This window comes from Haliotis cracherodii, unplaced genomic scaffold, assembly GCF_022045235.1.
Source record: "Haliotis cracherodii isolate W230 unplaced genomic scaffold, xgHalCrac1.p SCAF_21, whole genome shotgun sequence".
Lineage (NCBI taxonomy): Eukaryota > Metazoa > Mollusca > Gastropoda > Lepetellida > Haliotidae > Haliotis > Haliotis cracherodii.
The window spans coordinates 8,855,496-8,883,195 of NW_027266277.1; the positions used below are offsets into that span (position 1 = coordinate 8,855,496).

The window sequence follows — 27,700 nt, forward strand, 5'->3', positions numbered from 1 at the left end:
AGAAGGTCATCTACAGATAGTTGTCTCTACATGTTGTAGAAGGTCATCTACAGATAGTTGTCTCTACATGTTGTAGAAGGTCATCTACAGTTAGTTGTCTCTACATGTTGTAGAAGGTCATTACGGGGAAACATCTACAGACAGTTGTCTCTACATGTTGTAGAAGGTCATCTACAGATAGTTGTCTCTACATGTTGTAGAAGGTCATCTACAGATAGTTGTCTCTACATGCTGTAGGAGGTCATAAGTGTAGCTAGATTACTCACAGGCAGTGGCACATATGCTTCAGAATAATTCCTCTGGTTTACTCTGATTGGCCCCTGAAACAAACAGGTTATTATGTAAAATAAACATGAGTGAGTGAGTGAGTGAGTGAGTGAGTGAGTGAGTGAGTGAGTGAGTGAGTGAGTGAGTGAGTGAGTGAGTGAGTGAGTGAGTGAGTGAGTGAGTGAGTGAGTGAGTGAGTGAGTGCATTGTTTTTTAGCTGCTTTTAGCAATATTCCAGTAATATCATTGCAGGGGACACCAGAAATGGGCTTCACACACTGTACCCATATAGGGAATCAAGCCCCGGTCTTCCGTGTGCCAAGCGAACACATTTACCACTAGACTATCCGACCGGCCTATTTATTATTTTAATCCAGTGATAATGTACAAAACAAAATGGACTATCAGAAGGGGAATGAACAGTTAGAAACAGAAAACATCATTACATATTATACAGACAAACATTTTCTTTTTTTTAAATTCAACTTCCCCTTCATAAAACTTGCTTCAGGAACTTCATTGTTTAAACACAAGACAAATGAATGTCTGTGAAAGATCCTACAATGTGTGTGATGTCATAACCAACTAAAGTACTGTTGAAAATGCTAGGAAACTGCTTTTCTGGCTTCATTTAATAAATACGAGTCATAGGACTATAAAAATAGCATATATCAAAATAACGCGATTACCCTTAATATGAACTTTTACAGGTAAAATGATGATAAACTTAGAAAATATTTGTGTGTTGTCATGCATGTATGAAGTGGCCTATAACCTGAGGTAATTACCTGACACCTGTCCTGAGGTGATGACCTCACACGGTCCCGTGCGTCCTCCCAGGTGCAAATGTCACGGAGTTGGGGGTGGTCTCAAATATTATTATAATTGCTTGGAAACATGATGGACTAGTTAAGAGCTATGAAACAGGATGAGTATTGGAAGGTTGCGGTTTTGGAATCCAGAAGTATTTGTTGTTCTACAGATGATTTCTTGAGGTAGCATTTATCTCCGCTGATGACGTATATGAATCTGTACTTTTGAATGTTGTGTTATGTCTTGCCACGAACCCTGTACATTTAGCCAAGAAAGATACAACAGGGATGAGCTCACAATGTCTGACTGCCGTACGTAAGCCAACGTAACCGTGTTGTGCCGTCAGCACATATGTCTTGTACTTTACTGGTTTTTTATTCAGCCAAATTTTCTCCATGAGTTGAACCCCGTGAACTTTCATATGGTCTGAAGTCGACCAATGTTATATATTCCTGTATGGTCGCCTTCAGAGTACTCATGGTTTGGGCGACAGTATCTGATTCCCGGACGTTATTTTAACTGGCGTTATCCATGACAATCACACTGACTATGTTTAAAATGGGCAAAAGCTGAAGTTCCAACCAGTCTATGAACACATCACCTCTTATAATTTCCTTATGAAAATCACCAGTTTTCTTTTTCGCCTCGAAAACATCCATCAATAAGCCCCATATCATGGGTTTGCAGCGTGCAAAACAATGACACGATTACCTTTACCATGGGTGCTTTTTGATATTTCAATAACAAAAGTCTGTGAAAAATTATATCCCTTTTAACAGGCAAAAAGCAGTTTTCTAGCATTTCGGACAGTTCTTTAGCCCCCTCATAAAACCAGGTTCAGGAACTTCACTGTTTAAACACAAGACAAATGAGTATCTGTGAAAGATCCTACAATGTGTGTGATGTCATAGCTAAGACCCTGATGAAAGCTGTCAGACATAAGTGTTACATGTGTAAGTTTTTATATGCAAGTAGGTGCTGTGATGCATACCTCTATCAATGTCCCTCTCTTCAGGCCATCAGCTACTTCCTCTTTGGATAAGTGGTGTTCAAACTTGGCCTGAAATATACAATGTAGAATCCAATTGTCCTGTCTTCCATATTTTGGAATAAAATGCCATTAAAAAAATGAAAGAAAGAACAAATTGCATACCTGCTTGGGTTTTTTATTCCATTTTCTTCTATCCTTCTGTCCATGACTTTGATGACCTTCACTTGTCTGTTGACCTTCACTGGAATTGCCACTTCTACTTTGACCTTGACCTACATCAGACCTATTCCTGTTGCCTCTATGACCTTCGTTTGGAGGTGGACCAGTCCTGGCTCCTGCATGTTGATTCGGGTGGTTCCTTCTCCCGTGATAATCCCTTCCGCTGTGCCCTTGATATTGCTGACTAGGGTAGTCTTTACCTTGGAAATGTTGACCTGAAAGGTTATTGCCCTCACCCTTATGCCCTTGACTTGATCTAGGTGACATGCTACGTGGACTTTGTTCATATCTTTCATTCCACCGCGGTGCTGGTCCATCTCCAGGATAATGTCCACTTTTATTCCTCCCTCTGCCCCCGCTTCTGCTATCTCCGCCCCCACCCCTGGAACTCCCTCTCGGATTATTTCTCCTCTGATGAGATCTTCCTTGAGGTGACGGGGCTACCCCTCTCTCCACATCTAGAAGGAAGTCAAGGAGACTCTGATAATCACCACACATTAACTTGATGACTAAACAGAATAATTTTTGCTATTAACAAATTGACAAAAAGGTTTGTACTACAACATTATTAATTTATTTTTATCACGAATTGTTAGACAAGAGCTGTTTTGACCTTCAGCCATATTATTTCACTTGTAAGCAAACTGAGATGATGAAGAAAACATGTTTATTTAGCAACTGCCATGTTGGCTGACAACAATATCATAGTCTCTTCAGTTGACATGGCAGCACAGCTTAGTCAAGGTAAGACATCTCTTCCATTCAATTCTAAAATGAGATTTTCAATGCTTCAAAACTGAAAATGAGAGCCACATGGCACTGTAGCTCACCTGTCTATTTTTCAGAATATATAAAATGTAAGTAATTCCATGCCATGATGGAACATTTCCTGCTGTTGTGTAAGCTATACCAAATTAGTATCTAGCCAGTGAGTGGCCCTGTGCTGGTGGTGGTAATTCAATAAACATTACACAATGGCACAATGGTTTGCTTCTGCTTTTTAAAAGCCACATAAACACTTTTAACCTTGTGTTGTTCAATGAGGAGATATTCAGAAGGTAATTATCGGGAAATTCTGTGACAGTAAACCAGGGTGATATATGAAAAATATTCTGTATAGTATAGACAACTTTTAGGCAGATTCTTCTTATTCTTATGAAATATGTCAGAAAAACTGCTTAACAATCTTCCTACAAAGGTTAAACAAAGGCATGAAGTCAATGGGGCACATATGTTTACATGTGGTGATCTATGATGCACATATCTTTATATCCTGTGATCAATAGGGCACATATAATTACATGTGGTGATCTATGAGGCACATATGTTTACATATGGTGATCAATAGGGCACATATAACTACATGTGGTGATCCAAGAGACACATATGTTTACATTTGCTGAGCAAAGAGACACATATATGTACATGTGATGATCAATGGGACACATATGTTTACATATGGTGATCAATAGGGCACATATAATTACATGTGGTGATCCAAGAGACACATATGTTTACATTTGGTGAGCAAAGAGACACATGTGTACATGTGGTGATCAAAGAGACACATATGTGTAATGTGGTGAGCAAAGAGACACATATGTGTACATGTGGTGATCAAAGAGACACATATGTGTACATGTGGTTATCAAAGAGACACATATGTGTACATGTGGTGATCAATGGGACACATTTGTTTACATGTGGTGATCAAAGAGACACATATGTGTACATGTGGTGATCAAAGAGACACATGTGTACATGTGGTGATCAAAGAGACATATGTGTACATGTGGTGATCAAAGAGACACATATGTGTACATGTGGTGATCAATGGGACACATTTGTTTACATGTGGTGAGCAAAGAGACACATATGTGTACATGTGGTGATCAAAGAGACACATATGTGTACATGTGGTGATCAAAGAGACACATGTGTACATGTGGTGATCAAAGAGACACATATGTGTACATGTGGTGATCAATGGGACACATTTATTTACATGTGGTGATCAAAGAGACATATGTGTACATGTGATGATCAAAGAGACACATATGTGTACATGTGGTGATCAAAGAGACACATATGTGTACATGTGGTGATCAATGGGACACATTTGTTTACATGTGGTGAGCAAAGAGACACATATGTGTACATGTGGTGATCAAAGAGACACATATGTGTACATGTGGTGATCAAAGAGACACATTTGTTTACATGTGATGATCAAAGAGACACATGTGTACATGTGATGATCAAAGAGACACATATGTGTACATGTGGTGATCAAAGAGACACATATGTGTACATGTGGTGATCAGTGGGACACATATGTGTACATGTGATGATCAAAGAGACACATATGTGTACATGTGGTGATCAAAGAGACACATATGTGTACATGTGGTGATCAAAGAGACACATTTGTTTACATGTGGTGATCAAAGAGACACATGTGTACATGTGGTGATCAAAGAGACATATATGTGTACATGTGGTGATCAAAGAGACACATGTGTACATGTGATGATCAAAGAGACACATGTGTTGATATGTGATGATCAAAGAGACACATAAGTGTACATGTGGTGATCAAAGAGACACATTTGTTTACATGTGATGATCAATAGGACACATATGTTTACATGTGATGATCAAAGAGACACATATGTGTACATGTGGTGATCAAAGAGACACATATGTGTACATGTGGTGATCAAAGAGACACATATGTGTACATGTGGTGATCAAAGAGACACATATGTGTACATGTGGTGATCAATGGGACACATTTGTTTACATGTGATGATCAAATTGTAGAGATATTATTGCAGTCTACGACTTGTCTGAAGCACATGTCTTGTGAAATAAATGTCTTCTGGCCTAGCAAGATTAGCTAATATACTGGTACAAATTTTTAGACTAAAATATCAAGTTTGGGCCAGTCGACTTAACATTTTGGCTAAGAGTGACAATGGAAGGATCATCCATCAGTCCCAGCTGTATTCCGGGTCAAAAGTATAAATTCTGCAACCACTTTTTGATAATTTTGTACACAATTCTGTGAACTTTTAAGCCTGGTTTTCGTGTTGCACCTGTTTGACTTGTGGCTGGCATATTTCGGACAAACTTATCCATGCCTAGTATAGCTTACTAAAGTGAATCTGGCTATCACTAATGTAAACATATAGACAAGTTCACTTCAAAACGAAATCTGGATATTGATTCCATTTAACTATTTTTCAAAACAGAAAATGCTTAAAGATTGATTGTAATTTTTTTTTAAATTTTCAATGTAACACAAACGCCTCAAATAATTATTTGGAATGATTTAATTAATACAATGCACAATTCAGATAATGACTGTTCGTTTCAGAAAACTTATGCAACCTTTACACATTTAAAAACATCGCTCAATCTGTAAGTTAGAATGCTGTACATTTCTGCTTGAGTGGACATTTCTGCAAATATTCCGTGACCACGGATTCACAAAATACAGCGGGGACTGATCCTTACAAAATGCGATCATCATAGGCGTGTATCTACAGTGGACAATGGTGAACCATGGACAATGGTCGAGATGTTTACAACAGACAGGCAGACAGCATGCCATGACACTGGCTCACTTGAACCTTCTTCCGTTCAGGTGAGTTGAAAATGGCTGACCACCCTCCATGCAAAACCATTCTGTGTTCACATCACTTGCATCACTACTACACCCGTAGAGCCAAGCATAAAATGATGGAGATAGGAGCTGCTCTACAGCCTTACAATAAATTCCACAAGGTCAATATAAATTCTTAAACAAGAAATTACAGAGAAATAAACTAAAAGCAAACAAAACATCAATAACCAAACAAAAGATGTTAGTCAACCCAAAATACAAATAATTCCCGAGATATATCTGACAATGATATTAGCTAGAATAAAGCACTACAGTTAAAAGCCCAAGCCAAGCTATGCATAATATGACTACAGGACTATGGTACACCACCCATCATTGCCAGAAGTCCAAATGGAAATTTTACCTGTGAGATATTTTCAGATATCAAAGTAACTTATATCAATCTCTAATTTAACAGATAGATGAATGATATATCCTATGATATCATGAGAATAAATTATCCATATCCATGAGAATATGATCCAATCATATATAATAAGTTTATGCAGATAATATTGATAGAAACTGAGGATATTAAACTGAAAAAAGGACTACTTGGCCCCATATCAGTGTGTTTCTCCCCTCCGACTCACCAGCCAGCCCTCTGTCACTTTCCTCAACATGGGATTTCCTTTCTTTCTGTGGGGACTGCTGGACAATCTGACCTTCGGAGTCATCTGGGAATCTTTCACGTTGGCCATTATCCTCATAAGTTATGTCTGCAAACTGATGGAATCTGCCTGAATAGCCATAGTCCTTACTCGGTTTACTTCTGTCCTGTAATTCTTTCTGATATCTTTGTTTTTTCTTTTGTTTCCTGGAATGTTTTATTTTATGAGAGTCACTACTAGCAGCATCTCCATCATATTTCTGATCCTGATCATAAAAGCCTCCTTCTACAAAATGTGAACTGTCCTCTGCATACTGGAAGTTAGTCATATTACCATCCCTTTCACCACAATCCTTCTTGTGCTTCTTCAATTTGTCTTTCTTCTTGAAAGGAACATCAACCTGCTCTTCCCACCGGCCCTCTCTGGGCCCTCCTTCAGGATACCATCTGTCTTGATACGGAGCATACATGTCATCCACGTCCTGAAACCTTTCATCTTCTCTTGTCTGGTTCCCATAACTGCTTTTCTTGTTCATTTTCTTCTTATTGTCCTGTCTCCTACCACCAGCGCCAACACTGTTTACAAAACTACTGTAGCAGTCAGTCTCAACATGTCGTGTCCCATCTCCTGTGGCAGTAATTGTCAGATTCATGAACCCTCTGTCCTGCACAGTTTCAAATGGCCCGCTATCTTCAAGCATATGCATACTCTGATTAGAGGACTCGGACTCAGAATGAGATCTTCTGACATCTTGCGTAGAATATTCTCCTGGCTTTTGTCCACTATGACTGGAGGAATCTGATCTGTCTGTCCTTGACCTCCTGAATTCCCTTGATCCCCGCGCTCGCCCCCTTCCTCTTCCTCTCCTGCTACCCTCATCAGAAACTTGACCTCTACCACGACCGCTGGCCCTTCTCTGATTCCTTATTCTGTATCTATCTTCATTATCATCATTATCATCATCATCAACATCATCCATTAACTTGCCTGACATCCCAGTGTTGTCATAATAAACATGCCGTGAACTGTTACCATCATCTAATTCATTCCTAAAATATGCCAGTGCACCTTCTACAAAAGCATCCTCTTCTCTACTTCTCTCATGCCTATCAAATCTATTGAACTTTTTACCCTCCCTCTTTCTCCTGCCAACCTGATGCCGCAGATCCCCTGGGTCCTCATCTACACTCCCATCATCAAAGTCCTGGAGTTGTTCCACGTGCTCCTCGTCAGCGGCGTCTCTCGCAGGGAAGTCTTTGTTCTGCCTCTTTTTCTTCTTCCTGTTCTTCTTTCCTGGTTTAGTATTTCCTGCAGCAGCATCCTCTCCTCCCTGTTCCTCCCCCTCCCCTTTCACCTTCCCCTCCCCTTTCACCTCCCCCTCCCCTTTCACCTCCCCCTCCCCTTTCACCTCCCCCTCCCCTTTCACCTTCCCCTCCCCTTTCACCTCCCCCTCCCCTTTCACCTCCCCCTCCCCTTTCACCTCCCCCTCCCCTTTCACCTCCCCCTCCCCTTTCACCTCCCCCTCCCCTTTCACCTTCCCCTCCCCTTTCACCTCCCCCTCCCCTTTCACCTCCCCCTCCCCTTTCACCTCCCCCTCCCCTTTCACCTCCCCCTCCCCTTTCACCTTCCCCTCCCCTTTCACCTCCCAGTCTACACTTTTCTCTGTGGTCTTCCTCAGCAGATGACTGTAACCCATTCCTGGAGGATTCCTTGACCCTCTACCAGACCTTTTCCTGACACATTTTCCTGGTGAAACAGATCTGACACTGCTTGAAGACTTTGGTCTTACATCGCTATCAGCACCTACAACAGCTTCCTCCAGTTCACCTTCTCCACAAGTGTTCTGCTTTTCTTCAGTTTTCTTTTCTGGTGTAAAACCATCCTGTGTTAGAAGTGTTTCACTTTGAATTTGTTTTGCAGAATCTGATATGTTTATCTTGTCAGTATGTGAGGACTCTGTTTGTTTTAATTCAGTTGTGTTCTCTGTGACAAGTTCTTTGGCTTTGCCCTCTTCAACAGGAAGTATTCTCAAGGCATCCACCTTGGAGTCACACAAAACATTGACTTCATCTCTGGTATCAGGAACATAATCTGGTTGTTGGCTTTCCTGAAGTAAAAGGGTGTCAGAAATAATTTCACTGTCAGATTCCTCATTCATTTTAGTCCCCACCATGACCGACGTAGTCTCCCCTGCAGATTCATTGAGTGCTGCTTCCTTTGTACTGGACCTGACTTCATTCCCATCACTTGCAGACGCAGCAGCAGGAATGTGGAGATCAGTTGTCGTCGCGGGCCCAGTTCCAAAGGTCCCTTCTGCTTCCACATCCACATCATGTCCAACATCAGCAGGTAATAGCGATGTTGAAGAATGTATATCAATCTTGGTGACACTGTGCATGATTGTGCATGTGTTTTCTGATGATGGAGGGCAATGAGGGTCAAACTGGGCAGATGTGCCTGGTGCAGCACCATCACCCTGTGTCACTTGGTCTGTGGTGACACCATCAGTGACAATCACTTCTTCTTCACTGTTGCACTCACACTTCTCTTCATCCCTTACTTCCTCTCTTCCTGAGTCTTCCGTCTCCAGACCATCACCTTCTTTACCATCCATTTCTTCACTTTCTTCACTTCTTAAAATTGGAGGCTGATCATCTACTATTTCTTCTGTAACAGGGTGTGGTTGTGATCCACCTGCGGCACAAATGTTGTTATTACCCCGGCATTCTACATCGGCAGTGTTAGTTGCATCAACAGAACTCACAACAGGGTTATCTCCCTTAGCATGCACGTCACAGTTATGGTCCTCAGGTCCATGCAATAGGGTTGTGTGTCCATGCAAACTTGTGGTTTCAGAGTTACTGGTTGATCCTTCATCAACCACATCAGACATCAGATCATCACTACTGTCCTTACCTGATCTTGCTGATGTATCCAGCTGGGATTTACCTGAGACATCTTGGATATTTTTCCCTGTCTTGCTTGACTCTCTAATACTGATAGATTTAAGTTGCTCCTCCACATCTTCAACATCAGCTATCACTTCTGGCTGGTCACTTTCAGAGGATGCCATGGAAACTTCTGGATCTTATCTTGTTGACACTTAAACAGTCTGAAAAAAAGAACAGTCAATATTTAATAGAACTACAAGGCTTTGCCACTCACCTGAATTTAGGATTTAATACATAATGACAACAAAGGGTTATCAACTCAACTCATAGCGTATTCCAGTGAGTTACTTTATAATCAACAGCCAAATATGATTTGTTTCTAAAATGTCAGGAAGACAAAATTTAAAATGTAGACGTAACATGCTTTATCCATGTGAAAAGCATGACATTTTACATGCAACCATGTGTGAAGCTAGCCAGCATACAGGTAGAAATGGGACAATCTATGAAGCTAGCCAGCATACAGGTAGAAATGGGACAATCTATGAAGCTAGCCATCATACAGGTAGAAATGGGACAATCTATGAAGCTAGCCATCATACAGGTAGAAATGGGACAATCTATGAAGCTAGCCAGCATAAACATAGAAATGGGACAATCTATTAAGCTAGCCAGCATACAGGTAGAAATGGGACAATCTATGAAGCTAGCCAGCATACACGTAGAAATGGGACAATCTATTAAGCTAGCCAGCATAAACATAGAAATGAGACCATGTATGAAGCTAGCCAGCATACTTTGTTTGCTTGTTTATTTAAAGGGGCACTGATCTAAAGCGATTCTCCGGGACTGGTTGTTGCCTTTGTTATTTTTTTTTACCCCGAATGATACGCAATCAGCTGAGCGTGACAAGAGACTGGGCTACCGTCTGCAAGGACAGCTAAAGAAACTGATTGGTTACCCGTGATCTATAAAGATTTGACAAAGGGCGCATGTTAATTAATTTCTTCAGCCTAAACAAACGGTAGAGTTCATGGGATGTCGTCATTTGGAAATACCCCTGATTGTTATAGTCTAATAATAAAAAAAGTATACATGCAGTGAAAGTATTTTCGGATTTCGGATTGCGTTGATAATACGATTACAACTCCATTGTTGTCATCCACATTTTCTGGTATAACCCTACACTTTTGTATTTGATGCTCAGTTAATGAATGTATTACGGGTATAATTAGAGGTAGCACCACTCAGATTACCTGACAAATGGTTCCCATTTGGCATTTATAGTGTCTGGGGTAATTATTCAATTTAAATACAGGTTTGAAGTAAAGTGAAATGTGTGTTATGTAATATGCACGTGGCAGCCCAGCAAGAGATGAATGATCAGTTGATTTACTTTTTTGTAAATCAACGGATCGTTCCTAGTCATCAAAGTATTTACAGAAATACATTGATTGATAAATCACTGTTATCTTGCACAGAGGATATGTCAAAAGTTAGTGTTTACATGTCTAGGTTTACTAAAACAAAGGGAATACACTCATATCGTGGCGTGAAGTGCCGATGTGAAAACAGCTTACTTTGTTCAAAGGGTTAACCGATAATCCGTTGATTAATTGTTCATTGTTATTTAATCAAAATATTTTTATAGGAACCGTGGATGGTATGAAAATAGTTGTCACATGGGCTTTCTCAGCCGACCTTTGAGACTTGACACCTATGTGAAACACCTGAAACAATCTAAGTGATCAGTTGAGAAACGAAAACGGATTATAATATCTGAAACTATATATATATTTTAAAATATTTGATTGTTACAGAGACACGTGACATCGAATAAGTTTCTTTGTACAGCTGCAGACGTGTGGGATATTGTTCCTTTTTGTGGATATTCACGGATACATTCCTTGAACAAGGAAGCCTAACATTACACAATATATTTGGTAGGTTGCAATTATGATATTTGCATTTTGTTTTCCTTCATTTGCTGTAGCATTGGACAGATTCATTCTTCTTCCTCTACGTCTTGGTTGGGAAATTCTTTGATGCGCGATAGACGTTGTTTTCACAAGTCTTTTCCTTTGTAAGCGTGTATATATTACAGTCAATTTGTAAAATGTGATTCTCTCAGGCAATTTATAAAATGTGTAAATATTTCAGTCATTTTGACTGAAAATTCTGTCCATTTCTTTAACAAATTGACTAAAATTGATTAAGACGATCAAAAGTGCCTAAAAACATCACAATAGATTATTATGTAGGATTAGAAGCCAAACAATATAAAAATGTACTTTTCATCGTAACAATTTCAGTCTCTTGGAATTCGTTGTCATAATAATACAGATGGATATATTTAGTCAATTTGTAAAATTACTGAATATTCAGGCGTTTAATAAATTTCCAAAGCGAAAATTTTGCACATTTTGACTGTAAAAATATAAACACGATAAAATAAGCAGTGCTCAGGAGAAATATTTACTTTGTGTTGCAAGTCAAAATAGTGTAAACAAAATCGTGCTACCCACAATAAAACCTACATTTCCTTATTATTTCCAAAACTGTATTTCATTTTGTCGATCAATGTGACCATACGCCCTTATACTATCAGTAAAAGTGACAAATGCGCTTACGAAATGCGCAGCACAGGTCGCGAACGAGTCTAGGTTTCTGCTATATCATCCGGGTACTCACGGGAAAAACAATAACAAAGGCAGCAACCAGTACTGGGAATTGCTTTAGATCAGTGCCCCTTTAAGCACTCAGCAATATTCCAGCTGTAAGACGGCAGTCTGTAAATAATGGAGTCTGGATCAGACAATTCAGTGATTGACATCATGAGCATCAATCCACGCAATTGGGATATGGATTAATCAAGTCAGCGAGTCTGACCACCCAATCTTAAGACAAGTAGAGTCACCTCTTACTTTCCAACATATAATATTTAAAAATACCAAACTGTTTTCTTTTAATTAACGCCTTGATGCAAGAAAAGGCCAATGTTTAAAGAAATTCAGTAATACAGGCTTGAATTATTATTTCTTGACAAATATCTTGGGGATGAAGCTAGCGCTTGAAGTGAGGTATTTACACTCAGACACAGGCGATGGCAGCTTGTTAACAGCGTGACTATCCTATAAGGCCGGTATGCCGCTTATTGTTGATTTGCGTAGCAATGTGACAAGGGAGAAAACGCATCTCAGAACACAGGAAAGTAGACATCTTTTCGTAAACGTTCCTCACTCTGAATTAACAGACCTGAAGCTCTGAAGTGTTCAGTCTCCCTGTCACTATATAATGTATTGCACCACCAAAACACATAATCACAATCCACCACACGCACCTCACTCAGACTCGGTACCAGGCCTGTAAATGTAATGTTTTCACGATTGTAAACTTATAGTCAGCAAGAAGACGGAAGATGGGGCAAAATAATACGCCTAAGTACTTGACCCGTGTGTGAGCATAAACATACCGGATTATCAAATTATGCACCTTCGTTTCAGGAAACGTCAAAATTGCCCTCTGATTTCGCTGTCACGCATTCTGCTGAACTGCTTTCAGTTTACATATACCGCGATATTGCACGAGATTAACCAAGGGAAGCCACTCCAACATAACTTGGACAAAGGATAACATGTCATTTGTTATTTTACATGAACGGCTTGAACAGTGTTCGTACCCACATTTTGTTTTATTTTTTTTTTTTTATGCAGGTGTTATTAATATCTACGATCAAGAAATATAAAGCATGAACTAGTAGGTGTGTGTGGAGAGTGGGAATTGAATCCACCATGTACAGACATATATCAGGTAGTGATCAATTTCAAAGAATTCTTATTTCAATCTCATATAATTTTTTAATTTGAAGTTTACACGATATACGGCTTTTCCATTGGACGAGAGGTCGGTCATATGACCGCGAAATTGACGTTTGTAAGTGTATGAACGACACAATTTGACGTTCATACGTTTTTCACGAGACCGTGTTCTTGAAATGACGTAAACACTGACGGACTACTTCCACATTCCTGGGGAAACCCCTGGGAATTCCCTAGCACGAAAACATGCATAAGCGTTCTTTCTGATCATTTAGAACCTTTATTCTTGGTCTCAGCCTTTCAGTATACATTGAGAAATGTCAGAGAGCGTGACTGCACGATTGTTCACGAATATCCTCGCTACGGCCCATCCTAATGAACAAACGAAGAAATGCACATCTAAACTATCGTAGTATCGACTCGATCCGTGCCTAGGCTGACATTGACCGTCTCCATCAATCTATGAATTTACCTTTGTGTCTGTTTGACGCATCTTTCTTCACCTCTCAATGATCGGCCATTTGATCAATGATGACTAACACATGTAACACAGCTCCGACGTTCATACAGTTTGGCCCTCACTCTATGAAGGTTCATACTCCAATGAACTCACACAAAGTGAAGGTCAATTCTTAAATATACAAAACACAAATATTGTGTTTCAAAGGTTCGGACTTGCATTATTCACTCCCGCCACGAAGTGGAAGGTGGAGATAGGAATGGGTGTTGTCTGTCCGTCCAACCGTCACGTTTCGTGTCCGGAGCAGAACTAAAAAAACATGAGAGATATCTTAACACACTTGGTACATAGATAGGTCTATTGGTGAACTGGTGCTCTTTGGTAGTTTGGTTGTTGTTTTTAAAAATATATAGTGTTCGAGGTTCCATGACAACGACTTTGACTTAGACTGAAAATGGCGGTAGTGCTCGTTTCTGGAGCAGATCTTGAAAACCGTAGAATATAACTTCACCCAACTTGGCACACGGTCTAGTGGTGAACTGGTGCCTTTTGACAGTTTGGGAGTTTTTCAGAATGTTTCCTTGGCAAGAAAAGTACGTGTAGCATTCGTTGCCGAAGCATAACTCAGAAACCGTTTTCACATTCTACAAAAAGATCTACACAGGGTTGTCTGAGAACCGTTACCATAATTACCTAATTGAGATGTATACCACTTGACAAGAAATTTAAAGCCCAACCTGGGCCCACTTAATCAAAGCGATCTTAGCGCTAAGATGATCGTAACTCACATACTTTAACATAGGCTTACAATAGTCGTAGCGCTAAGATCGCTTTTTGCAAGTGGGCCCTGGTCAAGCGTATACAATGCTCAGTAGGACCTCATCAAGGAAAGGCCTAAAACTTGTAGATTTTGATAAACAAAAAACTGCAGTAAACGAAAAACCATTGAAGTTGTTGACGAAAATGCGGAATGAAAGACTGTTGACCTGGACACACTCTGTAGAGAACAGTCATGGAGTGGACTCAAGGTGGCTCACTTGAATGGTCGATCACTCAACGCTCATTTTGAAGATGTGAAGAATGATAAGTTCGTCTGTGTGGTGTATGTTTTGTGTTTCAACGAAACACACATCAATGATTACCCCAAACAGTGTCAGCTATGTGACGTAACCTCATCTCGCAGTTTGGAATACATTTTCTTTCTTGTTGGAAAGTTCTGCATTGCTTGTGTATATGTGCCGGTTGTCACATTCACTTACTAACTTCATGCAGAAACTGCAGGATCTCTCCGAGCAGCTTGAATGTGAACATGTCCTAGTTACTGGGGATTTCAACTGTGATCTGTGTGAAAAACAAATTTTTGAAGATTTCTTTAATGTGCAGAAAATGACTCAACTCAGTCACTCCCAAGGCCACTGTCTTGGAGCTACACTGGACTTGTTGTTTACTGATCATGCCAGTGCTGTAGCATTCCAGACTCCAGTCTACGACTCAGATCACCAGACTTTGGTGCTGTACTTCCCAGTACACCTCATGATAAACCCTACTCTCATTGATATCTAAGTAAAGTATGAACTCACTCACTCCTCTGATTATTGTTTAAGTAATAACACAAGTCATCACAAAAACAGTCACATATTCTTACATAAACTGCAGATGTCAAGAAACACTAGTAATAACTTTTCTTAGTGCTTGCAATTAGGCCATTTACAAAAAAAGTCCAGTGAACATAGATCACAGAGTCTTGCACACAACCAGACATGTCATATTGGCGGGGGATAGGAGTATTTCAACCTTGTTCTTTTATACATTTGGAAAAGATTCAAAGGATGTGCAGTTGTATTTGTGAATGAAACCTGAAATGTTCAATTACAAATAACATTAGTTTTGTCTCGATAACTAAGGATTCGACAAACTATATGGAGACAATGGTCAAATTCAACACCCCAGGCAAGAACAATGATAGACCTCTACATACGGCATCGGTCCCTTCTTCAATTATCCAAACCAAAATAATTATATTGCCCACAATGTCGTTTGCAACAAAGTCGTTTCTTAATGTACAGTACTACTACTACTACTACTAATAATAATAATAATAATAATAATAATAATAATAATAATAATAATACGTTCTATGAATTATGACACTTATCATAAATATGTATTTATGGTTTAACAAAAGAAGACCTCAAGTACAATGTTGTATATATATAATAACTGCTCTGATATCAATACCTATCAACTAGTTAATACATAGAGATTAGTGTTCGAGCATGTGCGTCAAACTGATTTTACGAAACAATTGTCAGAAATGTTATATTTCCCGAGTGAGAGCGAGGGTAATACATGAATTCTTACACGAGGTTCGTAAACTCAGTGTGACACACATGCAAGTGTAATACTTTCTTTTACCCATTATTTCGTCATCATGTTGAGCTGTCCTTTGCTAAAATGCACTGATCACGATCACCGTCTTTAAAAAAACAATTGTCGAATGACATCAACAATCTTCACCTATGACGTTGTTTCTAGTGCTACGTCATTCCGACCTTATGTCACAATAAGATTCGAATTCGGTTTTTATTACCCATAGGGTTAGAAATAACCCGATTATTATGAACTCGGGTTATTTTCAACCCTGTAGGTAATAAAAACCGATGAAAGCTGACCCATCCTTAGTATGAGTATTGTGAGTACAAGCGAAACCTTTTTATTAATTGTGCTCACATTAATATCATACCACGTGTTATCACGTGAACATGTTATGATATATGTTTAAAATTCATCAGGTACGTATGAGTTATTATATATGAAAACCGTTAGACATTATACAAAGAAACGTGCGCTTGGAAAAGAAAACATTGCCTCTAATATAGGAACCACTTTCTAGGCGCGGTTTACAGCACTCTCACGTGACGTCAGTTATACATGTTAACGCTTCACTCCGCAATAATTCAGCTATATGACGACCGCCTGTGTCCCACACGGTCGGGGACGACGAAACACAATCAACCAAGTTACCGAGTCTAATCACCAGAACCACGAAGTCGCTTCTTACAAGGAGACGGTGGGGTACCCAAGTGGTTGAAGCGTTCGCTCGTCACGGCAAAGACCTGGGTTCGATTCCCCACATGGGTACAATGTGTGAAGCCCATTTCTGGTGTCCCCCGCCGTGATATTGTTTGAATATTGCTCAAAAGCGGCGTAAAACCATACTCCCTCACTCACGCTTACACAAGCATAATTCGCTGATGGCCTATTCTGACCAGGCATGCTGAAGATGTCGTGATTCGTCGAGTGAAGTACATGAAGGGGCAGGTACAATACATTCTTTAGGTGGTCGGATCTTAAGCCGAAACGCGATAAAGCAGGGTTGTCAGTCAAACACAATTGAAGGATACGTCCGCCAAGATGGCTTTGTTGAAAGGGTGTGCTCTTAATTGGCACCACAGTACGGCGCTTTGCGTATTTATAACCCTAACCATATAAAATGTTGATAAAGTATGGGATTATAAATAAAAAACCATGCATGTGGCATTGTCACTTATTATTTTCATCTTGATTGTGATTGGCATATATTTACATGATGGCTACCCTGAGGGACATGTGTTTACAATATGGCTATGGTGATTGCCATGTTTATATTAAGAATTTAGTGAATATTTATGACATATTATTCTTGCATGGATTTAGTTTTAAAAGCGTTGTGACTTGAACTTTACCAAGTTCGTCATACCAAAATATGTTAAAAGATGGTACTTGATGTTACCCTGCAACAAGTAAGGGCCTGCTCCGTGTGGGGTGTGTGTGTTGGGGGCGGTGTAGTGTCAACTGATATGTGTTTACATTATTAATTATTCACAATTTCCAACAATGTGCTGTGTCCCTTGATCATGTGTGGTCCAGTAGCATTGTTCATCTTAATACTCTCAATCAAGTATAGTAATATGCTGTCTCCCTCTCTTTGTTGCAGCAAATATCTAACACTAATACTGTACTGAATTTGTGAACAAACAAAAATAACTTAACAATGCATGTACATGCATTTCCTATTCACTTACCCATTACCCATAAGCATCCAGACATGTCACACACCAGTTGTAGATGAGGCAATGAGGCCCCTCTCCACAGCCAAACATTATCAGAGGTGCTGTATAAGTCCTTACCTTGTAGTGATCATTTGTTGGGAGAAACATTAGGTGGCAGCATTTAGCAGCCCTCTTTAAGTCTATCACAGCCAGAAGTCAACCCTGAAAGAATCCCTGGAACCCCCTGAATACAATCATCACTATGTATAGGAGACAATCCTTATTGTGGACCTTTACATTCCAACATAATCAAAAGTAGCCATAAGTCTACTCTGGAGCTCAACTGATTTAGGGTGCAATAATGGCAGCCATGTTTTAAGTCAGATTTGAATTTTATGTTCCAATTTTTAGAGATATAATACCTGGGATCATTCACAGAAAGTTACGTCTCTATAGGCCTAGTAGTTTGAGAGATGTCATAGCTTGATCATATATCAAAATATGCCAAGTATGCCTGTATGATATTCTGCATGCCCCATAGTGGCTGCCGATCAAATTCCATAATGACACATGAAGAGATGGCTGAGTGATCAGCAAACATTACAATGTCAATATGGTCGCTGTCTGCCATGTTAAAGATGGATTGGAATTCTGTGAGCACCTTTTAGAGACATCAGAGCTGGGATTGTTCATCCAGTTTCAGAACCATAGGCCTTGCAGTCTCGGAAATGTTGAAAGTACAGTATTACAGTAGAAGAACAGGGGTATATGAGACCACAGATTGACAAAAATCGAAACATGCCAATAACCGTGTACACTTTCAGTTTCATAGGCTTTGTAGTTTTAGAGAAACTTAAGAGTTAATGATGGACAGAGAGACAATGCGCCTTGACATAAGTTCATTTGACTTTCAACCAGGTGAGCTAAAAATGTGTGCATGTATGCACATACATGCCATGTGCTCAATGAATGGAAATATTTGGTAGCTGTTATCTTACTTGAAACTTGATGTGAACTCCCATGCACAAACTCAATGTGTACAATTTCTGATTACTGCTGAATATTTTTCACATCTTTAAACAACATCCCACAGAGTTTTCAATTTATTCTCTTCATAGTACATGATTGGACAGATACTCATTTCAATGTCTCACTTAATTTGGATAAAGGGAAAGAAATTAAGAGTTTAACCTCAAGTCATGTATGTATGAGCTACCAATTCATTATTTTTTAAAGCTCTCATGGGAATTCCAGTTAAGAGTGACAGAATTGGGTTTAACACTGCTTTTAACAGTATTCCAGTTATGTAATGGCATGTCCGCTTAATGTGGGAGGAAAGTCCGAAATGATTCAAGTCTCAGAAATTTACCACTTTGGCGAAACCCACAAGAGCTTTGGTATGGTGCTGACAAAACTAGAAACATAATTGGGGTTAACCAAGATTCAAAACCACTATCACTGGTTTATGACATGCCCAAGGGACACAACTCTGCACAGCGAATTGTAGTGCCTTTGAGTACCATGTCCCTCCAGGTTAGAACTGGTCCACAGCAAACATTGCTAGAAACAACAGGCAACATATCAATCAGGCGGTCAGGTTCAGTGACTTTGTGTCAATGTGCTCCAATGCTCACAATATCAATCGCTGGATTGTCTGGTTCAGACACGATTATTTACAGGCCAACATCATGTATCTATTGTTGAATGTCCCATTAAAATTTCTTTTTGAAAGACCTTGGTATGCTGGCAACAAGGAATTTGTAAATATTGTATTCTTGCCCTCAACTGAAGAGATTCCAATGTTGAATAGGATGTATGTCGAAATTACTTGCATTGTCATTATGTGCACAAACAAGGAGAATATGACCCAACTATTCATTTATCCATTCAGTATTGCTCAAATGTTGCCTTACAGGAAAAAGATGTTTTTGTCATTAATGCCCTTGATATAGAAGTGGTAGAAGTGTATAAGTGAAATTAGTCCAAGCAGCCCATATGCATGTTGTACAATGAGGGTAAGTGGAGCAGCAGGTCATGATTGGTGACTTGGTTGATAATGTGTCATTGTACCCTGACAGTGTGTACCCTTAATGACAACCACTGGTTTATCTGCCCCAGACTTGGGTGTAGCATCGAACAACAAACAAAATATTAAGATCCATATTGGGTCAAAACCTATCAATATTTGATTTTAAATTTTATCGGGATAGAAGAATGCTAACATGATTAAGCAATAGCTGGGCGTTATTGGACAAGAGAGGGCTGCCCTTGTATAAATAATACTTGTATCAAACCAGCTGAGCTGAGCAAATGTAAGGAACAAAAGAGACAAGAAGACTACAGGACTTCAAAAATAACACATTTTCCTCAGTCTTCCGACATGAACATCAATTTTCTTTAAGACCATAACTCTGCTTGCATTTCAATTTAAATTTACATCATTTAGTTCTCATGAACAATATTCTATTTGAAGCATATTTCCTGGCAGTCTGTGGTCCTAGTTACTGAACCTAAGCCCAAATCTATCCAAACTCTCAGTGTACTGTGGACATATTGTAAGACTGGGAGCAGTGTTCCCCCTATACTAAGTAAATGTGGACATGAATGTGACAATCATGACAATAGGGGCCTCTGAAAGATACTAATGAAAATGACCAACGGCTTTGGTATGTAATTCAAGCATATCCTTTACCTTCATCAGAAATGCTTTAAAACAGTCAGTGAACCAAAATATACCTAAAATGATGTTAAAGCCCTGTACATTCTTGTTCTCACAGGTATTTTCCCAAAGATGAATGAAATACAAAACACAATTATCAAAGTTCAATGTAATGGTGTGCACTGTTTATTTGCAAGCATGTCAATTGTAATTAAGTCAGCAGCTTAATAATAACAGTTCTAATTTTAAATTAGAATCCCTGGTCATGTTAATGATTCCAGAGTTTTCTTTGTTTATCTATCAGCATTGCAATTTGTTTGACTGTTAGCACAATAACTAAGAATATATATCCCTAGACATATTTACTTTGAAAATTGTTCAACCAATGTCACTATACATTACATGTTTACAACTGTTCAGCCGACTGGGGAGATTGTATAGAGAAAGTGCTATCACTCTCCACTTGGCAAATTGCTAAAGTCAAGCTTTCAGTAGAGCCTTGTTTCGTCACACAAACCTTTTGCTCTCTTGAGGTGGTAGTAGCTAGTTAACAGAACATTACTAATACAAATGAGCAAAGCACATGCTTAGAAATGCCTCCAAGACAGTATCTCAATGAACAGACCAAATGGCGAATGGTGGGTACAACAGAGGGGCGGACATCAATATCCCAAGTTGCCCAAATGTTTGGCAAATCAATTAGTGTAATTTCTCAACTGTCAGACAAGTACCGTCGAATAGGTGTGGCCAAAGAGACCTGGGTGTTGCAGGCCTAAAATGACGAGACTTAGACACGACGGTCTCATTACATTAATTGCACTACACAACCGATTCAAATCCGCTCCTGTTGTCAAAAGAGAATTCTGTACAATAACAGGAAGGCCAATTTCAAAAGCTACAGTCAAAAACTTACTTTGTAGCCTGCCTGAAAGCAAAGCATCCCGTGAAGGGTGTGACCCCAGTAGGTTACCATATGCGACAAAGACTGGGGTGTGCTAGGCAACACCAGGGCTGAGCATCAATGTCATTACCCCATATTTACAGACAAATCAAGATTTTCCGCCCAGTACTGAGATGGTACAAAATGTTGGTGACGCAGCAAGAGCAGTATGCAAGGGCAACAATTCTTGACCACGATTTGTATGGGGGCGATACTGTTATGGTGTGGAGCAGCATGACACTGGAAAGGCGAACTGATTTGGTTATTGTGAGTGGACATTTAACTGTCCAGCTATATCTTGACGAAATTTTGTGTCATGTGGTTGTTCCAATTGGTAGAATTATCAGCAGAAATTTTGAACTGCAAGATGACAATGCCTCACCACATCATGCCCAGGTCAATTGATCATCTCTGACAAGAAGGCATATGGGCATTGGACTAGCCGGCTAAGTCCCCTGAAGAGTCCTGCATAGAGCATCTGTGGGATGTACTCACCCGGAGAGTGTATGCCACAGACCTAGCACCAACTAATGTGGTCTGATTTGGGGTAGCTTGTCAGTCATATTGACGGGCAATAGCATGGAAAACATGCACAAATTCATCAACAGTATGCCATCAAGGTGTCGATATTGATCAAAGTAAGGATAAGATTTATGGATGAACAACTTCTTTATTACATTTAGGAGCGACACCGTTATCAACGAAGTGAGAGACGTTTCGGTGTAGGTTCCAACACTGCTATCAACCAAGTGATGACTGGCTTGATAACGGTGTAAGAACCTAAACTGAAAAGATGCTCCTAATTGTAATAAAGAAGATGTTCGGCCATAAATATTATCCTTACTTAGTACTCAAACTTCTATATGCCTCTCAAAGAAGATATTGACCTACACGCATGAAATTGTCATTACACCTTCATTATAATTTCATCAGTTCCCTTATTTTTGTCGGTGGTATAATTTTGTGGCATTTGATAAAATCCTTCAGAATGGTTGTATTCTTGGTAGAACACTTTACTCGGATTTTATACAAAATAATCCATATATCATTACAAATATCTATATGATATGATGAGAAAGAGACAAGTTCAAGCTGATATACTCCAATGTTTATGGCTAATACTGGTAATGTTACCATTGTTAAGTTGTTAATTCCTAATTAGCATGATTAGGCTACAAAGCTACTTGAAAGTGGTCAACATACAGAACAGGTTAAATTGATTTAAATGCCAAAGGCAGGTTTCCATATGCATGATATGAGCATAGATTGTCCCAGATAAGTATTGTTTGCAACTTTGCATGCATTTCCATGGAGAAGGTAATAATAATCAACAAAATACAGCTTGTGTTTCATAACAATCCTTGTTGCCATGAGAGTGGAAGGTGACAAGGTTTATAAAAAGTGTCAATTTACATCAAATTCAAGATTAAAATTCTCAAAAACTTAGAAATGGACATGAAAATCACTTTAATTCAGATGCCAATACATATCATAGATGAAGTCAATTTGTAAATGGAAAATTGTACAAATTTATGCCACAGCCAAGATTAACAGCAGAATTACACTAACTAATCTAAAAACAGTCATGATTTATCACAAATACTTCAATCATTCTCAGTAAATAGACATTTAGCCATATCTGGATCACCCTAATCATTCAAATGTGGTGGTGACCTAGCACATGCACTAGACAAGGGAGGTAACTCCAATTGAACAGCTGGAACCAGTGCTTGCAGATATTATATTTATCTAGTCCTTATTAATTCTATGGAAAACATAAACACAAGTTATTTTGGTGGATGTATGATGGAGCTTTAATATTGATCAAGATTACATAACAATTTAAGACATAATACTTATCTAGATATTATCAAGCACTTAAAAAATTGTTAGCCTATTTTTCTTTCTGCATTTAAAGGATAGAACTTAAAAATTCTGACAAAACCGTCACTACCTGTATGACACTAAAATGTCCAGTGTTATTAAAATATCAACAAACTATCCTCACAGATATCATATTATAACTTTGGACAAGAAAAAACATGATATGAAGAGTCAGTACTCAGTAGTATGGGTGTCCAAGCTTTCTGAAGAGGAAACAAGCAAAATACGAAAACTCTTTCCTGGCACAACTCGATTGTAATTCATACATGATACTGTCATTTTGGAGAGTGTGCAAGCAGCAAATTCAACTAGTCCAAGCTTTGGAGTCCGTGGGACAAACGAGAGAACAAGAGTGACTATTGAGACTGTTCCAACTTCACATTCAACCGTTTCTCGCACAGTTTGTGTTTACTGTTCACTCCTGTGTCTGCCCCTGTTCGTCTTCACAGGCAGCATCAGACGTCCACAGTGTCAGGTTGTCACGCAGGAGTTGCATTATAAGTGAACTGTCCTTATATTCCTCACTGCTAAGTTGATCTATCTCTCCTATGGCGTCATCGAAGGCTTCCTTAGCCAAAGCACATGCTTTGTCTGGTGAATTTAGAATTTCATAAAAGAAAACAGAAAAGTTCAGTGCCAAGCCTAAACGGTTAGGATGTGTTTTATCCATTTTTTCCTTTGCGATTTTGTATGCTTCTTCATAAGCATGTTGAGCTTTCTGCTGGACCTCCGTCTTGCTGTCGCCTTCGGAGAACTCGGCAATATACCTGTAGTAGTCGCCTTTCATTTTCAGGTAAAATACTTTTGCTGCTTCGTCCTCTGCTTTCTCGATGAGGTGCTTATCCAATAATTCCAAAACAACGTTACATGTCTTATTCAGTTCTTTCTCTATACTTTGTCGAAACTCCTTAGCAATTTCCTTCTTCCTATCCGCTGTTTCTGGCTTGTTTTCGATCATACAAACAACCCTCCATGACGATCTTCTAGCGCCGACAACATTCTTAAATGCCACTGACAGCAGATTTCGCTGATCGGCGGTTAGCGGTTTCTGATCACGCTCTGTCACTAGTCTCATCGCCTCGGCCATATCGTCGTACCTTTCAGCTTGCTCAGCCAGTCTGGCCTTGTACACCAACTCATCAAACTCTTTCGCCTGGTCAGTCATTCTGGCAATCTCTACCAGAAGTGTCAAAGTGTGAAGCGATCGGCGATTCTTCAACAACTAGATTCGATTTGAAAAAGGAAGGGCCTGAGCGGCACTTTCCAAAATGGCGGATGCTGAGTCTGGCTGTTGCTTCGTGATCCCTCTGCGAAATGAATCATTAGCTCGTGTGCAAAAGCGGTGTGCGCTTTCTTATTTACCCATGAAAATAAGATCCGCTGTTAGGGACCGATTCAAGAAGGATGTGGTGGACTTTTCTTATAGGCAGTTACCAACCTGTCATCATCTATACAAATATTATTGTTATGTGCTAAACATAATAGAATTGATATAATATCCTTACTTATATATGTGATGGGGGGATATTAAAGTTTTTATTCGCAATTCAGACAATATTGATAATAAAAGTGTTTTGTGCATTTGATAGGTTCCCCAAAGTAATGTCTGAAGAAAATCAATGGCAAGGTAATGCAGCATTACAGCTTTGAGCCCGTTTGTGAATGACGCACTCTTTGTTGACCGAATGTAGTTACCTGGCAACTAATTTCCTGGTGTAAGTGCCGCATATGTGTGCGAAATATTGAATATTTCACCACCTCATGAAAATCGAGGTCGTGCATGCACAAGCATGTACTTTACGATCTATATTTGACATTTGACCAGTATCAATTGAACAGCCTCGTGTAATCAATATGACACTCGCACCGTGACAACTGTACACTTTAATAACGCACGCGGCTGTAGCTTAGCATCATATCTATACACAATGAAATATACACGAAGTCTAGCTCTCCATTGACATGCAAATTACCAGCATATATTTATATATATATATACAAAAAGCACAAGGCAAGACAAAATACACAAAACTCATTTCAAATGCCATACAGCTGTCATGTATATTGGATGCTTGGCGCTCATAATACAATGCGCTACGGTTATAGTGTTACCCAGCTATGTCACACGTGTCGTGGAAGAATATACAGTGAGGTAGGGACGTGAAGAAGATTCTCCATAAAATGTAGATGGGCTCAATTATCATCGTCACCAAATACGTTTTCGATGTAATATTACTTTATATGCATGCCATGATTTATATCAGATGTAACGTATGTTTGTTGAGAACACACTTGCCTATGAAGAAGACACCTTGGTTTTCAATACTTTTGTGTTTCCATGGTAACAAGTTCAAATGTGTCTGTGATGATCGTTTTTACGTTACTGGCAAATTGTACTAGCCCACAAGAGAGTTGTCCGACGTGTATGTAGGAGTTGCGTGTGTCTGTTTCCGCCCAGTGAGGGACTGTAAGGCGCGATGTGTAAACGAGGAAACATTATATTACGTAGAAATACACATTTAATGTTCTCAGTGGTACGATTAGAACTCGCGAGATGTCCGTATACCGAAACTGAGTATATTCCTGCATATACCGAAACTCGAGCAAGGCGCTTGTATAGGGAAACTGAACCACCCGTATATACCGAAACATACCGACACACATTCAGTATATCTGTACATACAGCATTGATGTCAAGCTATCCAACTTTACGTTGTGTTATTGAGTACATAATGAGTGTGTGTTTGTGTGTTATTTATTTACATGCATCCAACATATTATATGCATATTATATATTCATCGTATCCAATGTAAAATCGCACTTTGTATACTGATTAAGCTGAGAGAAAGAACTTCCTATTTTGTATGCACAGTTCTATACTCGGAGCTTATATGGAAGCATTTGTTTAGTAGATTCGTAATTACAACAACGGCGTAGGAGACAACGTTTCCCGTCCTATCCAAAATATTCGAATAGAACATGTAACTTGGTATATATAATTATTACATAGGTCCCAAACGCATGCAAGACAAGCATCAACACACCAGCCTTGACCATGGGAGATACAAATTGATAAAACCCTTTGACGCTTTTCCATGATCTACTTACAAGGCAAGACGATGACTTGTAGTATCACGTTAAGAACCGACCGAAATCATATCAGTCTTCTTGAGTCAATCAACAATAAAGACTTTTTCACATTCGACCAGAAGACAATGTTGTTCTCCTTCATACGAAAAGATGTATTAATATACACATGTATTGTCATTCATCGACACGCACTATACCTCGGATACTTCGCTAATTGCAGGAACCCGAGCTGTACGAATAGACTAGCTGTCACTTTTTGGTGGAATTTCTTCGTTTAAGAAAAGGTGTTTTGACATTCTATATTTGATATTGACATCTTGATATTATAATTCTGGAAATTGCTGGTGTATATAAAAGAAAACTTCCATTACTTTGTTACATGTTGTTGAAATAATTTTGCACGATTAAACTTGTCATTTTAACAGCCTCTGCCTCAATCACGCGGTACGTGTTGTGACGGGTCATGAACTCCATATATTACTGCAACCTCACTATTTGTAGATCTGACTCATTAACACCAGGGAGTCCATATATATCTTTGTAAAATCTCCTTGTTAATACTGATATCTGATTATGGTAACAGAAAGAAAAGGAATGGTTATGTTAACTGGACCATATGGTGTTATTTCATCAAGTAAAGACAACCCAACACTCTTAGAGATTATCTTCGTGGATTGTTTTTAATATTTTGTTTGTGTTTGAGATTTTTAATCAAGTACTAAATGTCCCTGGAATAACAAACGATCAACATATTATTGTAAATCTGGCTGCCATTTTGACTCCGGAAGTGTTTGACTACGGAAATGAGGTCACTCGGCCACCTGCACCTGCAAACTTGATAAATGCATCAGATAAGTCTATGTAAGGTGTCCAAGCCTGTGAGATTAATCATTATCAGAGGTTCCAAAGATAACATGAACTGCATGAAGCCAGTTACTTTAGCGGTTATCGTTATAAACTACATGAGCATTAAGTATATGTGACAATCGGTCGTTATACGTGTGTTTTCAGTTTTAAAAAAGAGGAAATTGTTTGATCGTTTTTGTATCTTTTTTGTTTTGTACTTCTTACAAGTGGGATGATGCATGGAGGCAACGTATGCCAACAGACATGAACTTGACAACAAACAACTGTGCCTATATATAAGATGGCATTATATTAATTCTTAATAATTGCTTTCATTACCGTGCACATTTTGGGATATACCGAAAGCATTGTAGGATTACATATTTGTATGGGTGGGAATCCCAAACCATATCGTTATGTCATGAAAAGTGGTTTAATGACCGACACGTGCACACGCGGAGTTCGTTATCCAGCATTTGACTGTGTAGCATAATACCGCTCGTCAACACCTC

General features: G+C 39.2%; 2 protein-coding genes across 5 annotated transcripts in view; both read right to left on the bottom strand.

Moving 5' to 3' along the window:
- The window catches only part of LOC139470742 (DIS3-like exonuclease 2), a 57,192-nt gene extending 44,156 nt beyond the window's left edge, over positions 1 to 13,036 (bottom strand). Inside the window, exons 1-5 of one of the 4 annotated variants that reach the window (XM_071253023.1) lie at positions 12,932 to 13,036; positions 9,518 to 9,680; positions 2,234 to 2,748; positions 2,072 to 2,140; positions 267 to 320 (exon numbers count right to left, since the gene is read on the bottom strand). In XM_071253023.1, coding sequence (XP_071109124.1) covers positions 267 to 320; positions 2,072 to 2,140; positions 2,234 to 2,748; positions 9,518 to 9,641 — 762 coding nt within the window. In that variant the 5' untranslated portion in view covers positions 9,642 to 9,680; positions 12,932 to 13,036. Of the gene's footprint in view, positions 1 to 266; positions 321 to 2,071; positions 2,141 to 2,233; positions 2,749 to 6,550; positions 7,906 to 9,484; positions 9,681 to 12,931 lie in introns of those variants that run through there. The other 3 variants (XM_071253020.1, XM_071253022.1, XM_071253019.1) reach the window with 3 other exon arrangements.
- Positions 13,037 to 22,709: 9,673 nt separating this feature from the next.
- LOC139470744 (14-3-3-like protein 2) lies at positions 22,710 to 24,561 on the bottom strand. Its single transcript, XM_071253024.1, has one exon. It carries the CDS (start codon positions 24,414 to 24,416, stop codon positions 23,667 to 23,669), a length of 750 nt encoding a protein of 249 aa, XP_071109125.1. The 5' UTR covers positions 24,417 to 24,561; the 3' UTR covers positions 22,710 to 23,666.
- Positions 24,562 to 27,700: the final 3,139 nt, after the last annotated feature.

Bases quoted from the DNA above. Each gene is read 5' to 3' on its own strand.
- LOC139470744 (XM_071253024.1), bottom strand. From the start codon at position 24,416: ATGACTGACCAGGCGAAAGAGTTTGATGAGTTGGTGTACAAGGCCAGA.